This window comes from Rhea pennata, chromosome 6 (genome assembly GCF_028389875.1).
Source record: "Rhea pennata isolate bPtePen1 chromosome 6, bPtePen1.pri, whole genome shotgun sequence".
NCBI lineage: Eukaryota > Metazoa > Chordata > Aves > Rheiformes > Rheidae > Rhea > Rhea pennata.
Window position 1 is genome coordinate 22,899,812 of NC_084668.1, and position 17,091 is coordinate 22,916,902.

Sequence of the window (17,091 nt, forward strand, 5' to 3'; positions counted from 1 at the left end):
AAATGAAAAGTGCTGAATTCCTTGAACCGTAAGTGTCCCATCAATTCTTGTACCCTCACTGTCCCACCTCCCATCATTAACATGGCATACCCACTCTGATGCATCTGATCCTTTCCTCCAAAAAGAAATTTGCCTTTTCAATGGAAATATATGAAATTTGCCTTAGCAGATTTCACAAGTTCAAACAATGGCCCACAGAAATTTTCAACCTGAAAGAGGTCATCTTTTAACAATAAAATCTTTGACTTTTTAAGTCACTTAAAATGTTTACTTCTAAAAATTATTTGATATGTAAGAAAACTAGTATGTTCTTTTGAGTTGATTGTAGAACTAAGAATTGGAAGATCACTTTTTAACTGCCACTTGAACACCTCTATCACTCTGATTTGAAGTTAACTCCTTTAAAACTCTGGATAAGATTTGTCGTCCTTACTTCAAACCTGTGTCATGAGGCTAACTCAGTCAGCTTATGAAAGGTTGCAGGAAGAAAAGCTCAGAAATCATTTGATTATGATTCAGATCGTGAATTCTTTGTCAGGAAAAAAGTTACAATCTATGCCATGCAGATATGATTTTAATAACAATTACATATGGTACCTCACATTGAAAAAGCCTCCAAATCCTTTCAAATATAAATTTAGCTTTAACTGTAACAAACATTATTATTGTAATAAATATGATTAATTTTATACATTGAAAAACTGTGACTAAGAGAAAATAAATAATACGAGTCTGTCAAATAGAAATCAGTAGCAAACACTAGTCGTGGCAAAACCTCCTTTTAAACTTTGATTTCAAAGTGAGGAAGATACGATTTAAGTAACTTCCACCCAAAAAGAATTGCAGAGTCAGGACAAGAGCTGGAATAATGGTCCATTTTAAAATGAATTGTTCTATTTACTAACCACAAGATTTTCTTTCTTTCAAAGAAACAAAATCTGTAAAATACTTGATTTATCAGTAAACATAAAATTATAAAATCCAATGGATCTGCATTTGTTACTTCTTTATCTTGAACTTTAAATGGCTGTTGCAAATATATCACAGTAGTTAACCAGTACCTGTCCCTGAACAGGTTAGACTCAACTCTGTGTAGATAATGCAGAATAAAAACTTCCATATTAGACATGCAGATTTTTTTGAAATACTTCGTTTGGAAGAATATCTAAATATATCCCACTTCCTAAAAATTAATGGACTTCTCATGGCTACAAACATATATTTTCACGGTTATTCCATAAATTGAAATAAACACACGTATTCTTCCTCAGGCAACTGAACCCAGGACAGTTGTTAATTTGCTTTTTACCAGAAAAAGGCTCCTTATCTCTACCATGCACTCAAGCAGCACATGAAAAAACACTGAAATAAGAGTATAAATAAGGTGTCCTTTTAAAAGCCTGACAATCCTTACCATGCTGAATTCTTAGATCCCATTCAAGGGACAGACATTGCACTAAAACATGTATTTTTTCTGACTAGTAGAAATTTCTGTTAAAAACATCCTTCCATATCTGCAAATGTATTAAGTTTGCAACAAAAACAGCTGAAGCTCAGTAAACTACAACTTTAAGCAATATATGACACAGTAACATAAATATTTTAAAATATTAAAATCAAAGCAGATATGTAAAAAATGAAAAGAATATATTAGAGTATGTTATAATGGGTATAGGTCAGGATTTTTTTGCTTCATTTCCTTGAATTGTGATATGGAACTTTATCTGTACTTACATCACTTTAAATTCCAGTTTATTAAAAACTTAGTGTGAAAGAGTAGAAGTGTTAATGAATAACAAGGAGTCAAATTCCTCATTACAGAAGTGTAAAGTAAATTACTAATTTTTCATTAAATTATCTATGCAATATTTATTTGTAATATTTAGTAGCCTTTTGAGAAAATAAATAGCTGTTTAACCCATTTATTTCAGCACAGAATATATATTTATAACTGTTATTTCAGGCCTCCTCTTAAACCAAAATAGTGATCTCTCTAAGATTCAATATTCTGAATCTTAGCTCCAGGTTGTATATGCATATTAACAGTAGTGAGAAGTCATGATTCTGCTCATAATAAGGATTTTATGTCACAGTGTAACAGAACAGGGCTATGAGGTGAAAGATGTGGCTGCATGGGCAAGGGCCTGTCCGGTTCACTGTGCACTTGGATCTATATTTAGGGATAGCATAAGTTCAAGATCTCGCCCCTGACTCATTGCTCTTCCTGAAATACATGAAGACCTATCCAGAAAGCACAGATCAACTCATGAAATAGCCAGTCTCCCCCTTTCGCATATTCCACCTGCAGGATCTTGAAGGGTTCTGGTCCTGTAAATATTGTAAAACAAGAATAGCATGATACAGACTAGCAGCATCTTCCTTCACATTTTGAAGAGAATCTGGGAAGACACAATATTTTTCTCTGTCTCAGAAGTATCAGTTGAAACTTTAACCAAAGGTCTAACTGGTAGAGTGGTAAGAAAACTGCTAGAAAGAGGAAAGAATATGAGATCTATAGATGGTATGAGAGCTCAGGACTGATTCTACCAATTCCTGTAGACTTGCAAACTTGAGAGTGAATCTCAACCTTTTGCACCAGGCAGAAGCAAGAAGTTAAAGAAACAACATAGGGTTGCATAAGCAGGTTCCTTGTAGTTCATAATAATTTTTGCTATCTTCAAATAATTCACATAAAGGAGCTGAATTTTTCAGTTTTGCTTATCAGATTTGGATCAATTTTCCACACCCAGTATACAGTATTTTCTTGTATAGTCTCTGCAGTAAAATATTCTATACAGTTGTAAGTGAATTTTACAGGATATACAGTCTGTATGTGTGCACTAATGCATCTAGTAGCAGTAGTTTTATTTAGTATTTTATTAAAATTAAATGAAATTTACATTTTATAGTAATATTTTTCTGCAAGTGTAATGTAGCTGAAGGGTAGAACTTTGAAAAAAAATTTGTGGAGAAGCAGAGTTTTAACTGTAAAATACTAAAGCTGCACAGGATCTCGAATTGCTGTTTCATGAAAAGGTGCTGCATGAGAATTACATTATCAGGGTTTTTTTCCTCCTGTACTCAAAGCACCCTGGAAGTACAGACTTGGAAATGACATCCAGAGATCATCTAGTCCAACTCACTTCAGCAGATTCCAACATACGTTAACTTACAATGTCTGTCTAGCCTCCTGTTAAAAATCTGTAAAAGAGGAGATTCCACTACTAATTCTAACAAAACAAAAACAGAAACTGCTTTCTCTGAGACAAACATGCTTGTGCCTTGTAACACTTGTCCTGACAAAAAGGACAGATTTGACTCCACAGGAATTTGAACACTGAGAGCCATCAAAACCCGTGGAGATGACACCTATGGTTAAAAGCATTTATTGGATAAAAATTTGCCAGCAGTAGAGTATCCACTTCTACATACACATACATATCCACATACATAGCAGCAAAATACACCTTATTAGCAGGAAATTGCACACTTCTCTCAGCCTTTAAAAAACTAAAAGCAGTATTTGTTTAAATTTCTAACATTAGAATGATGTGTGCTTTTCATTGTCTTATGGTTTGCTAAAGTCTTAAAATCATGTGTCATGGGATTGATGTAAACTTACCTAACTCTATACAAGCTCACATATATACATTTCGTTGCAAAGCCTTATAGAAAGCCTTTTTAGAATATTCTATCTTTTCTGTCCTAGCACAGATGCTTTAATGTAATCAAAGGCATTGAATGATGTACCATTCAAATATAACCAGATGGTTTTTGTTCAAAAAGTTTTTTTTAACAACAAATAATTTGTACAGACCACACTATTTCACAAGAAAAGGTAACCCAAAACACTGGTCAAACAGATTAAATTAAATGATAGAATATTAGTATGGTCAATTTTTGTTCAAGTAAAATAGAAAGATAATATTTATACCGTTCTTTCTTTTTAAAGGAGACAAAGACCATATAATGTGTTCGCCTAGGAAACAGACTATAAATGAGACAAAGGTAATCCTGTTTGCTTGAAATATACAAAATTAAACTAACATTAGCCCTGGACTACCAAGCAGATGGATTAGTTATCCAAACCATGTTTCCCATCTGTAATGTGAAAAATTCTTCCTCCCTCCTGAATGATACATTCAAACCGATTATAGTGTATAACCTTTTTCTGTGAGTGGGCATTGTTTTTCATAACAATGCCCACTGATTTTGCAATTTGTCAGTGACTGATGCTAACATTTTTGAAATGTAACAAAAAATCAGAATCAAATTAAAATACATTTTATCTGCAACATTCTTCAACGACAGCCAAACATATTTTCAAAACATATGTTTCATTGCATACAAAAATTTGCAAGAGCTGCAGGAAACCCCCTTACAGACGTTCTAAATGACATAAGGCCTAAAGGCCACTGTTAGTATGCCTATCTCTGTGAAGAAGAAAGATTAAGTCCTATCAAAGTGTAGTAAACAATCAGTCAGAGAATATTAAGAATATTCAGCCAGAGAATATTAAGGACTGCCTTCAGTTTGGGCCAAGGCTGTATACATTTGTCTAGACATGGAATATATCCCTGATATTTTGTCCTTTCTCACCGTGTTTGATCTGCCATTTGTGATATATTCCAACAAGCTAGTTATTGAAAATCAGATGGGTGCCGTAATTGTTATGTGAGATTTACTGTATCATATCCTTTCCGCTCAGATGTTTTATAAGCAAGACCTAAGGGCCTGGGTTCTGCTATAAATAGATATATTTTCAACTATTTAAGGCCTTGCGACTTACATCAAAAGTACAAATTTATTGAAGGTAAAAAGTAGAAGACATTCTGAGTAATATTTTATATTGAAAACTGCTGTTTACATATTTGCTCTACAGTTTAATTCAATATATTTTTTCTGCCCTTGTTCATGTTAGCAAGTTTTTTTCTTAAAGACTCAAAAATGGACCAAAATGACTCTGTGTCAGTTTGGCTTGAACAGAACTTAATGATGCTGTGAGTCAGTGACTCAACTAATTCCCAAAATTATGTGAAATGATGGGAAGTTAACTAGAAATCATCTTTTTTTTTTTAATCTCCAAAGCAGAAAAATAGGTATTACTTTGTGGTAAGAATAGAAGACTGGAAGCCAGGAATCCTGAATTCTAATCTCTGCGGTCTTGTTACTTGGTCTTTTTAACTCTATTATTTCATTTGTAAATAATTATGAACTGTGTAAGAGTAATTTAACATTTCCACAGTGAAATAGTTTGATGTTATTGGATGAAAAATAGCATTCACTTTTAGTAAATCTCAGTATTTTAGTGTGCTTTTATTCACGTTTAGTCTACTCTAAAACATACTTTAAAATTATTAGATACTCGTTTTCCTTACATGCAGAAAACTATTTGAACTCCTAAAGTTAAAAAAAAAACACTGAAAAAGTGAACATTTCATTATTATATTACATCCTATCTATCCTATCAGCTTTTTGGTTAATAACACAATACATGCAAAAGTAACTCTTTTAGAATCTTAATAAATATTCAGATATACTCTCCCTTTGATGAATGCACATAACTTCCATAACGGTTAATGGAAGTTAGGTGCACAAATTGAGGATAGGATATAGCCTAGCATACAACATATGTGAAAATAGTTCCTTTTAGCTGAACTCCTACCAATGTTTTCATTCTCTCTCTTAAAACCATTAGAACTAGTACACATTTTGGTGCATTACAGGATCCCTTAAGAGGCTCTCATTATCTCCTCTCTTCTTAACCACATAATAGAAAAAAATGAGAGTATTGTACACACACCACACTGACGAAAGAGAACTTGCCTTGAAATTTTTCAACTAGTAAACTTATTTTCTATAATGCTTCACAGTGAATCACTCTTAAGTGCTGGACCATTCACTAGTGTACATACTCTGTGCCAAAGGTTACCAGATTGCAAAAGTGTTCTCATTTCAGAAAGGACCCATAAATCACCATCAACTTATTTTGACACAACAGGAAAAAAAAATGTACATCTAACAGGAATAGTAAAGGGAGGAGGAGGATAGAAAGGAAATTGTATTAACAATGTAACAAATTTCCTGAAGGGAAAACCACAGACTATTATAAGGATAATAGAAAAGTAATATTTTTATATTATGGGATGAGACTTTCCTGACAATTTTGACTGCACTAAGTCTGTAAAATGGACTTTCAATTTTCCTGAAATATGAGGAGAAAAAAATTAAAATGGTGCCTGGCTTACTCAGTGCAGAAAAGCAGGCCGGCTGCCTTTCCCAAGTCTCTGCTAAAGAGGGCATCACAACAGTGGCTGTTACTGCAGGTGGGAGCTGCCCTCTCCCTTAGAGCTCCTGGGCTCATGCTTCAGAACAAATCACAATTGTCTCCTCTTCTCCAGTAGCCTAAGAAGGTGACTATGCAAGGTGAGAGCCCATTTGCCTTTGCCCATCTGCCAATTCAGGCAGTACAGAAGTCTCATGTTCTCCAAAAGAGAAAAGCAGAGCTCTTCTGAACTGACTGATGTCTTCTTGTTTGTAGTCTGGATTCCTGCCTGTCTGCAGGAGAAGCCAGATTTGTCTTTATTAATCCTTTATATGGATTAAAATAACTTCTTAGAAATACACTAATTCCTTTTACTTGGGTACACAATAGATGTTAAGGCAGATGTTCAGGTCTCAACCCAGCTGTGCTCATCCCAGATCCAGGGTATAGGATATGTGAATTAAAACCACTACACACCACTATTTTTCCATCCATAGAGACAGAAAGAGGTCCCTTTATGGTATAACTTTCCAATTTCTTAGAGATCATTATAAAATTGGGATTCACTGTACCAAAAGATATTGTCACCATGAAGCAGAGGCTAGGAGACAACACTCGTCAACATCCACAACCTGTATGCTTTCTCAAACCTGTCCTCCCACCATATAGCCTCCCAGCTGAAGAAAAAATTATCAGTTTATTTAATCTGTTATTACCTGTGAAATCAATGACTGGTAGCAGACCACAGACGTATTTGTATAGTTAGCATTTTATCAAAATCTGTGTCACTGCCAAACTGACCCAGATAGAGCTATTTGAAAACTACTGTGAGCATTTACAAAGAAAAAAAAAGGAATGTCAACACTGCAAAAGATAGCTATTGTACACAGTGTGTTTTCTAAAACATAAGACTAATGTAAAAGATAATAACACGAACCTCAGCAGATATAATTAATTTGTATAGGTAGGTTCAAGACCAAGAAATATATTTCACTGCTGAAGATCAATTACCAAAATACAATTGGCTAAACTCATCACAGACATGAAATATATGATTTTTACATTCATAATTTTAAATGCAAATTTGAAAAAATAGTACTAGAAAGCTTCAAATACAAAATGAATATTATATGGCCAAAGAAGAAGCATAAATAGAAAACAGAAACAAAACACACATTCCTGTTCTCAGGGGCATCAGGGGCAAATACATTCAAAGACATAGCTGAAGTTCATTACTGTCATCCTCATATTTCCATCAATGAGGAAAGATATAAACCCTTTTCTTGCACATCATACAATTTTCCTTGACAGTTTCACTGATAAGCATTTATAGTTTCTCTGCATTCTCTTATGAAATGTACTGGGAGTTATTTAATGATCAGAAGCTGTTTAGACAACAGAATTTTCTTCCAATTTTAGTTAAGATATAGTATGAACTCTGACTCAGATGGAAGACTACTGAGTAGTGAATAATCAACACTGATTCCTACTGATTTCTCCTAGAAATTATCCCAGCAAAGTACCAACCTATTTGTTTATGATACATAACAGGATCTCTTCCTGACACAGCCTGCAAGTTCAGTCCTTTTCCAGTGTTTCCTGAGAATAAAAGCAAGTCAGTAAGAGTTCAGGATATATCCTTACCAGACATAAATGTTCACAGATCACTGATTTTAAATAAATTATTACGATTTATAATAGCAGAAAATTTAGCCTTCTCTGGAGCTGATACAGTTACTGCCTCTACAGACTTCATTTCACTAAGTGTTGTGAACACATGCTCCACTTGAACCATATGAGTTCTCCATATTAATTCTGCTTTGGTAAGCACAGTTTTGGGGGATGAGCAGTCTGAAGAATCAAGTACTTCACTGAGTTTTGGTTGGCAGTAACACTGGCTTAAAAGTTAGAGAAAAAACATAGAAAATCTCGATAAATACTTTCATGGGAGACAAGTGGCATCATTCTTATTTTGTTAATTCCCCACTGGGGACTAGCAATCTTACTTACTATCTGTTGGTACCAGTATCAAAGTGTATTGTGTAACCTCATTCCTCCCTGATGCAGTTTGGTTTCGGCATTACGTTAATATAGTCTGCACTCACTATGAAGGAGCCTGTTTGTGTATAACATCATATTGTATATAAAGCCATGTAGTTACTGCCATCAACCTGACACGTACCCAACTCCACTTGTTGGCATCTCCAGCAAGGAAGATTTTGTGTGGGCAATTTTGTCCCTAGGCAGCAAATCAGGAGTTCATGTGTGATGTCGCCAGACCACTACAAGTTATTATAGCTACAAGCCTGTCTGGCCTATGATTAAAATTATGGAGTTCAACCAACGCTCCCACTGGGCTGCGTTGTTTCATTGCTTGGCTCCTTGCACTGCAGTGGCTAGCACGGATCCTCACCCTCCAAAGTCCCGTGCCCACAGCATCCTCCTGGGGAAGCCGCACTTAAGGGCGAAGCGATGCCCTGCACAAGCGCAGCCCGTCCCGCCTCGGCCCGCTCCCCTCAAGGCTGTCCCTTGCCAGAAGTTGAGGGGCGCAACGGGGAACCCGTGAGGCGAGGCGGCGAGGCCGTGAGGCGCCGTTAACGGCCGCGGCCCTCGCCCCCCCCGCGCCGCGGGAGCCGCTTAACGGCCGCCGCGAGCCCGTCGGCACGCGCACTCCCGGGCTCGCTACGGCGCTCGCTCCGCGGACCCCGCGCCTGCGGGTGGCGGCGCTGCAGCCCCCGAGCCTACAGCTCCCGGCATGCAGCGCGCGGCCGCGGCGCGCGCTCGCCGCGGGCCCTGAGGGCGAGGCGCGCCCGGCGGGGCGCGGGGCATGCTGGGCGTCGTTGTTCTCTGCCCGGTGTGGCTCGCGCTGGAGAGAAGCTCGGTGTTATGCCGCCAGCGGCTGCCTCCGCCGCTTCAGGATCCCTCCCCGCGTGATTTTCTTCTACGTTGCTCCTCGCGAAGGGGCAAACGAGCGAGGCGCTACAGGCGGAGCACATCGGGGTCCTGTCACCTACAAGCCTTCGTGTCCTTCCGCGCTTCCCGTGAGTTCCTGCGCGCCTCGCTGCGCCTTGGGGGTGGTTGGAGCCTCGGCGGCCGCCGTAGGCTGCTGCCTGTCAGCTGCCGCCGCCTTTGTGGAGCGGCGGAAGCGGCGAGAGGGGCGGTTGGGCGCGGAGCTGCGCCGCTCCCAGGTGGGCGCGGGTCCCGCGGCGGCGGCGGCGGCCCGCCCGGCACGGGGGCTGCGCTTCGTCTCGGCGTCGCCCCGGAGAGCGAGGGGCGCGGTGGGGCCGGGCCGGGGCGGGCCGCGTCCGGCGGGGGCGGCAGCCGGCGCGGCCAGGGGCGCCCCGCCGCGCCCCGCCGCCGGGTGGTGGCGTCCCGGGGCCGGCAGCCTCCCCCGCGGCAGTGCCCGCCGCGCGGCGCCCGGCGCGCCGGGACCTGCCGCTGTCCGCGGCTGCGGCGGGCGGCGCCGGGCGCGCGGCGCGCCCTGCAGCGGCCGGTTTGTGCCGCGCAGCTCCATTTTGCGCTGACAGCAGGCGCTCCTAGTGCTGCCTGGGAGCTGAACGGAAATACTCTCTTAAAATGCCGGCAGGAGATTCCTTTTCCCAGTGGTAGTGCCTAAATGTTCGCAGTCAAAGTGGGTGAAAAACATACCGATGCATAAATCGGGATAAATGTATGAATAATGTATAGTATGATGTGTGGGTAAGTGTATTGCTTTATATTGATTTTGCTTCATTTTCTGTGCTAGACAAACACTTGCAGGTGTTCTTAATTTTAATTTAGTGAACAGTGTATTACTAATGTTCAGTTTACATCATTGTTTGCAAGCTTAGTGTAGAAGCATTTGTAGATCCCTCAGCTGTTGCAGAACTGTAAGTTTTCAATGCTGGATATATTTGCCTTTGCTTAAAAGCAGAAAAAATAACTCAGCCCATTCACGCAGTTTTTCATACTCGTGTTTTAAATCTCTGTGAAGCTGTGAAATGGTGTTTTTTTGGTTTTGTTTATTGATGGCTTTTGTACCTGGAGTTAATAGGATTAATTAAATAGCAAAACAACTTTTTTTTTTTTTTTTTTTTGCTGTGAAAAGTCTACTGATACCTTAGCTGGCAGTATGCAAAAAGCTCTAAAAAGTGAGCATCCATATGTTTCATGCACTTCTTTGCCATGACATTCAAACCTACTTTGCTTTGCAATTTCTATTAATCATGCTAAATCTTTTATTAAAATCTCTCTTTTGAATCCTACAGCTGTTTGTGGCAGGATATATTAGCTTACTGCTAATTTATAGCATGCCAATATTTAAGGTACTAAAATGAAAAGTAGAGATAGATACTGCAAAAATATTCTCCTTGCATTTTTTTTATTTATCAGTTTTATAGTTGGCTCTGTAGCTGTACAGGATCTTATGGCAAGATCAGATAGTACCATCTTTGGTGCTTAATTTATTTCTTTCAAAATGGTTCTTTGAAACAGCTTCAGAAGTGCATTACGAATGGATGCTGTCACCATACCATAGTTCTCTTTGTTTTAAAACAACAATCTTTTCAATAGTTAGATTGTGTTAAGAGAGGGAAATGTGGAAATAAGAACGTGATTTTAATTACAATTTTAAGACCTTTCACTATTTCAGCTTTTGTAAGCTCGTTCAGATCCATTAATGGCTGCTTACTTAAAGAAAGTTTGCTATCCTTAAAAATATACAAATAACCACAGTATGGTTTCTGTGTCGATCAGTGTTTCAACCATGTCTGACAAAAGTGAACTGAAGGCGGAGTTGGAGCGCAAGAAGCAACGATTGGCTCAAATTAGGGAGGAGAAAAAAAGAAAGGAGGAAGAAAGGAAGAAAAAAGAGGTAAGAAATAATTTTATTCTTAAAATTTGACTGTTTCCATATGTAACTTGTCTAAAATTTAAAGGTAGGTTTACTTAAACATATTTGCTATATGTTATTTAAGGAGAGTCTTTTCAATGATCTGTTGCTGGTGCAAATGTAGCAGTTTCCTGTGAAGACCAAATGCTGCTGCTTTTCTTTAGAATTATTGATATAGTAAGTTAAATTAAAAAAAAAATCCTACACTTGTGTTAGTAGAAATCCAAACTTGATGCTTCTGTGCATGGGACATCATTAATCAAAGTATTGCACAAAAGCTGTGTTTAATAATTTCTGGTGATATTATTTAGAGAATACATTTCTAAAATGCGGTTCTCAGAATGCCTATGTGAATTCTCTAAGTGCTAGTGTTATATTGTGTACAGTGTATATAATGTAGATAGTGTAATATAACATGCTATATTTTTCTGTTCTTTGCCCTAATTTTTGAAATCTGAGCAGCACCCAGGACACACGCTACTTGTGTGTTAGACTGAGTTTGTTAACAGTCTTCTGCATTTTTTCTTGATTACATATGTCAGTGATGTCTCACCACTTCTCTGCTGAAAGCAGATTATATAACCTAAGTAAAACTTACCTGAATGTTTTGATCTGTTAGGCATTTTTTCTTGACACTTTTGTATTTTGATTATGATCTTGTAGAAGACTTGCATTAGTTTATGACCCAAGACTGGGCAGCTGCCAGCAACACGATGTAGACAGAAAGCAAATACCACAGAATACATTCTGATGATCTTATGAACAATATATTGTCTGTATTTGAGGTTCCACAATGTGATACAATGCCCGTCAGTTGGGAACTCTGAAGTTTGGTAGTGGCTTTTTCTTTAAAAGGAATTGTAGATTAGAAGTATAACATGCAGCCATGCAAAGAGTAATTGATCTTTAATCATTACATTGTGATAGAATAGGTTGATCTAGATTTTGCAGCTTCTTTTAAAGCCTTGTATTTATATAATTAAATTACATTTACAAAAACGTTCGCTTGCCAGTGACTGAGTTGTGGATACCTTAAACTATGAATCGTATTTCCAGAATTGAAATAAGGTGTGGAAAAACATGGAGAAGTGCTCATTATCTTTTTAAAGAGGATGGGAGTATGATTTTGTTCTTTTGTGTGAAATTTAGCAGACGATAAAACAGCTTAAAGAAAAATATTTAAATCCACTGTGAACTTTTGGACTTCAGTTGTTACAAAGGGTTTTTTTTTTTAGATTTTTTTGTGTTGGTTTTGTGAAACCTCTGAGCTTCAAAAGAAAGCGTTCTCACTAAGCAGCCTTTCGATGTTTTTGTTTTAAACAAAAATAACTAAAATGGCAATCATCACCCTTATATATTTTTATTCTTAGTTGCTGTGCAATTTAGCATGTACTATATCCAGCCTACCTATCATCCTAATAATTTTACATTGGTTGGCATTAGTGTAAGGGGAGAAAAGTGTTCTTATGAACACATACTCTTATGAAGAGTCAGTCGTTTTGATGAATGGGAAGATACTTTCAAATATTGTATGTGCCATTGTGTATTGAAGACACTACCAAAGCTTCCAAATTTGGTGATTCCTGATTGTTGTTTACTTGATCTACAGAAAGGATCATCAGAATTACTGGACTCAAAATTATCATCTGTATGATAATAGGTTTTAGTAGCACAGAAAACCTAGTGAGATCTCAGAAATGAAATTACATAGTTCTCAGTACCACTCAAATGTTGTAACTTCTTTATTTATTTTTAGACTGATCAGAAGAAAGAAGTTCTTCCTGTACAAGAAGAATCTGATCTTGAAAAGAAGAGAAGAGAAGCTGAAGCATTACTTCAGAGCATGGGGTTAACACCTGACTCTCCTATTGGTAAGAATATTAATATTAGTTTATGAAATAAACATTTTGCCCTTCATATTTTGTTATTAGGATTGTGATAGTTATATAAATATATTGAAAATTCCATGACTGCTTTATGGGTATGCTTGTCTGGTTTTGGTACTTTTTTTTCCTGCATGGTTGTCATTTGTTGTGATGTCCAGTGATGTGTCTCAGTAGTAATGTTTGTAAAAGATATATTTTGTACTTGATAGATTCATTACCATCTTTTAGTTGAAATATGTGAATATGGTGTATTGTTGTTTTTGGTTTTTTTTCTGTTTTCCCTGCATATTATTATTCTGTATTTCTTCTCTCTGTTTCATAAGGTCAAATCTAAATTTTGATGTTTTCATGTAGTGTTGGCTTGTTTCTGCCTATTTACTCCTTAATTCTTCTCATCTCAAATATCTGATGGACTTTGATGGAGTAATAGCAAGGCTAAGTATAAAACTTAACTCTCTAGGAAGATAATTCATGTCTATGCCATTCTTGGATGGATGTGCTGGTATGGTATATTGGTTGTTGCTCTTTGTCTTTGTCTCTCTGGAAGACAAAAGCAGAGAGGGCAGTATTGGACTCTGCTTCTTCTCCAGGTTTTAAATTCAAGAATTGGAAAAGTGAGCTTTTCAGATTTGATTTAATGATGATGCGAGTTTATTTCAACTGGGTTGGCAAATGTTTTTAAAAATCATTCATAATTGGGATGGTCTGTGTGTGACTACATCTTCATAATTGCTTTTGGACAGTCCTGAAGTGTTTAAAAATGAGCATGGAATACTATTCAAGCCATTCTGATTAGAGCAGCTGCAGCAGAAATTTCTAAATAGCTTGGACTGTTTTTTTCTGACAGTTGTAGAGATTGTGTTTGGGCTGTGTTAACACTAGAGTATATTGTAAGTAATCAGTTCTTATCTGCTAGAGATTTTATTTGATTTGGTTGAATGCTTTCTTTTATGAAGTCTTTCATGAACAAGCAGTTGACATGAGACTCTTACAGAAATACCTAAGATGTGTGTGTGTGTGTATATATATATTTTTATTTATTTATTTCAAATCTATGTGAGCAAATCTAAAAATCACATGATAGCTAGTCCTCAAAGGAAATCATCACATGAACTTAGAGTAGTAGTTGTGTGGTTTTAAAAAACAAAGGAAAGCAAAACACCCCGCTGAATTGTGGGCATGTGAGACCAGGGCACACTCCTGTCAGTGCTGTGTTTAATTCCATTGAGCCCCCCTTAACCACACCCAGCTGCATACGTAGATTCTCAGACTCCTCCTGTTCCCTTGCAACATACCCAGATGCCAAACTAAGTTAAAATTCCCTACCCCCTGCTTTGCAATGGTGTGCCTGAAGCACAAGCTCAGTCTGCTGACTAGGTACTGACAAAATACATACTAGTGCAGTGCCAAAGAAAGGTGGCTCTTACAGAAGATGGCAGTGTAATAGTATGAAGTATGGTATGAATAGTAGAAGTGTATAGTTTTGATGCTTTGCATATAAGACGGTATTAGTTAGTGAAACAAAATAACTTTTGAGAAGTTACTATAGTTTCATTCTCTGTTGAGGTAGGTAGACTGATACTTGGTCTTTTCGTAAGAGGTACGCATTAAATAGGTGCCATCTAACTAATGGGAAGAGTTCCTTGAAAACAGCTCCCTCCACAAGAGGGCAATGTAGCATCAAATACTAAGCCCCTTAACTATGACATAAATTGTAGTTCAGCTCTTGAAGCAGTGTATTTTTTGGTGTCCACAGTCTGCTCTCTCTTATTAACTGTGATCTTACTATTTTTTTTATTATTAGATTAACTTATTAACTTGCTAACTGAAGAGTGTGCAAATAGATAAAATGGTTATAGTTTAAGTATTTACTTTGAATAAAATATTGTAGAAAGTTTGAAGAGTTTTTGCTGAAGAAACTGTAGTAGTATTTGTCTTTGAATTTTTAGGTGATAGTAAACCTGATTCTGTTTGTGTCTATTCCTCTTTCACTTTATGGAGAGCTGAATGGAGTTTGAACGGCAGTTTTTTTTCTGAGAGGAAAAACTTGGATTTGTGTTCTGTGGGAAGAAATTTGAGAATTAGATTTTTTTTTTTTTTTTGCTTTTCTTATACAAGTCTGCAAAGATTGAATTCATTTGTGTAGGACTTCTGCATTTTAAAATTGCTGTAATTCTTGTGTGCATTACAGGAATGTCTTGCATTTGCATAATGTAATTCTTTTTTGGAGTTTTACAAAATTAAATTAGCCTTGGTTTCATTTATTAATTACTCTTGTAGTGATGATGCAATATAGTTTAGCTTGTTTTGATTGCCATGGTTATGTTTTAGACTCTGTCACAATATCACAGGGTCATGAAAGAGAGGTGGCAGCTACTTTAGAGGCCTTAAACCCTGGGAGGTTGTTATTTGCTTTCATTTCTTGCTAAATGATTAGAATGGGTAGGATGAAAGAGTAGTAGCATACCAAATATTTTTAGATCTGTTGTTTTGATGTCCTAATTCATTATCTATGTTTTGACCATGTAACTGTTATGTGTTTATTTCTAGTTTGAATTTTTTGGCCATGCTTATTTCTAGAGCTAAGTGGCTATTTAAAATGGTGACAAAATCTCACCTTGTTCAATTAAGGAATGAATGAGTGGACTGAATGTTTTCCATGTTACTGAAAATGAAGCATATAAGAAACTTTGAAACACATCTGATTCTTAAGCATAAATTTATATTACCATTTTTAAAGAGAACATTTGAAAGAAATATTGGAATAGTTTTGTGTTGTTCAAATGGCATGATATCACTCATTGTTAGGTATTGCTTCCAAACATCATGTTGCTTTTTAAACTGTATTTGCAGTCTTAATCTAAATGCTGGAAACTTCGTCTGACTTTCATATTGAAACTTTTTCTTAACTATACTAGTTTGTCTAATAAAAAGAAAAAAACAAAAACTCCAACACCTGACACTTTAGTGTGTTTGGGGTAGATAGGAAGATATGGGAATATTTATTTTTGACTGAAACGAAAGCAAAAATGTATGTACGTATGTTCCATGACAAGGCCACTCTTTTAGTCTACACTTTTGTGATTATGTTTTGAAACAGAATCATCGGCTAAATACTTTTAAGAAAACTGTTGTCGAACTACATTAGCAAATATTTCTTTTATTTTTAAGCAACATGATTTAGTGGAAATTATCTTTTGCAAAATGATGCCACCATTTGTTAGAAGTTCAGTTTTAAAAATATATTTTCAGATCACTTTCTCTTAAATGTCTTTCCTTCCATGTCTTTTTGTATGTCCCAGGTGCATAAATGCCAAACAATTGCATGAATGTCCAGCATGAAATGTTAACATTGTCTTTTCCCCTCTCTTTCTACTGTTCATTCTCATCCATGTATTTTTTTTGTTTGCCATCTTTTTTTTTTAATACTTCATGTTAAATTAATTTGGAAACATCCTAAGCTGTGCAACCTCTCCGAGTAGTAACAGCGGATACCTGTCTGTTTCACTATCTAGTCCCTCCTCCTACCTCTCCGTCTTCCAAATCTGTGAGTACGCCAAGTGAGGCTGGAAGCCAGGACTCTGGTGATGGTGCTGTTGGATCTAGGTATGTCACTTTCTTTGATGTATTCCCTTGTTTAACACTTGTATTTTGAGTAGTCTATAAGAAATCAAGGTTAATAACTTGAATATGAGATTGCAGTAATATTGAATCTGTAAACAGTGACAGTTTTATCCAAATGCTTTACCTTATAATTTGAAATACAGCTACATTTACTAATTCGAAATTGCTGACATGAATTCAGAGTTGTTTACACTTGCAAGTTTAAAGGAAAATGAATCTGAATGTCTTGTGGTAATATTATTTTAAGTTTGCATATGTAAAGACAGTAGAACAATTTGGAAAGTCAAACTTTTGGGCTCTTCCCAGCTTTTTAAAGGATGGTATATCATAAGCTATTTCCTTTTTCCAACTGTTCTAATAAAAGATATTATCTACAAGCCTTGCCTTACTTCTGAATTTTTCCTACTCAAAATAGTATTTCTCAAGTTACTTTACCTTGTAGCTAT

At 36.9% G+C, this 17,091-nt stretch overlaps 1 protein-coding gene across 3 annotated transcripts in view; it reads left to right on the forward strand.

Moving 5' to 3' along the window:
• The first annotated feature begins 9,098 nt into the window (after positions 1-9,098).
• The window catches only part of DYNC1I2 (dynein cytoplasmic 1 intermediate chain 2), a 33,719-nt gene continuing 25,726 nt past the window's right edge, over positions 9,099-17,091 (forward strand). The window contains exons 1-4 of one of the 3 annotated variants that reach the window (XM_062578504.1): positions 9,099-9,306; positions 11,000-11,117; positions 12,892-13,006; positions 16,537-16,627. In XM_062578504.1, coding sequence (XP_062434488.1) covers positions 11,010-11,117; positions 12,892-13,006; positions 16,537-16,627 — 314 coding nt within the window. In that variant the 5' untranslated portion in view covers positions 9,099-9,306; positions 11,000-11,009. Of the gene's footprint in view, positions 9,307-9,361; positions 9,454-9,777; positions 9,965-10,999; positions 11,118-12,891; positions 13,007-16,536; positions 16,628-17,091 lie in introns of those variants that run through there. The other 2 variants (XM_062578503.1, XM_062578502.1) reach the window with 2 other exon arrangements.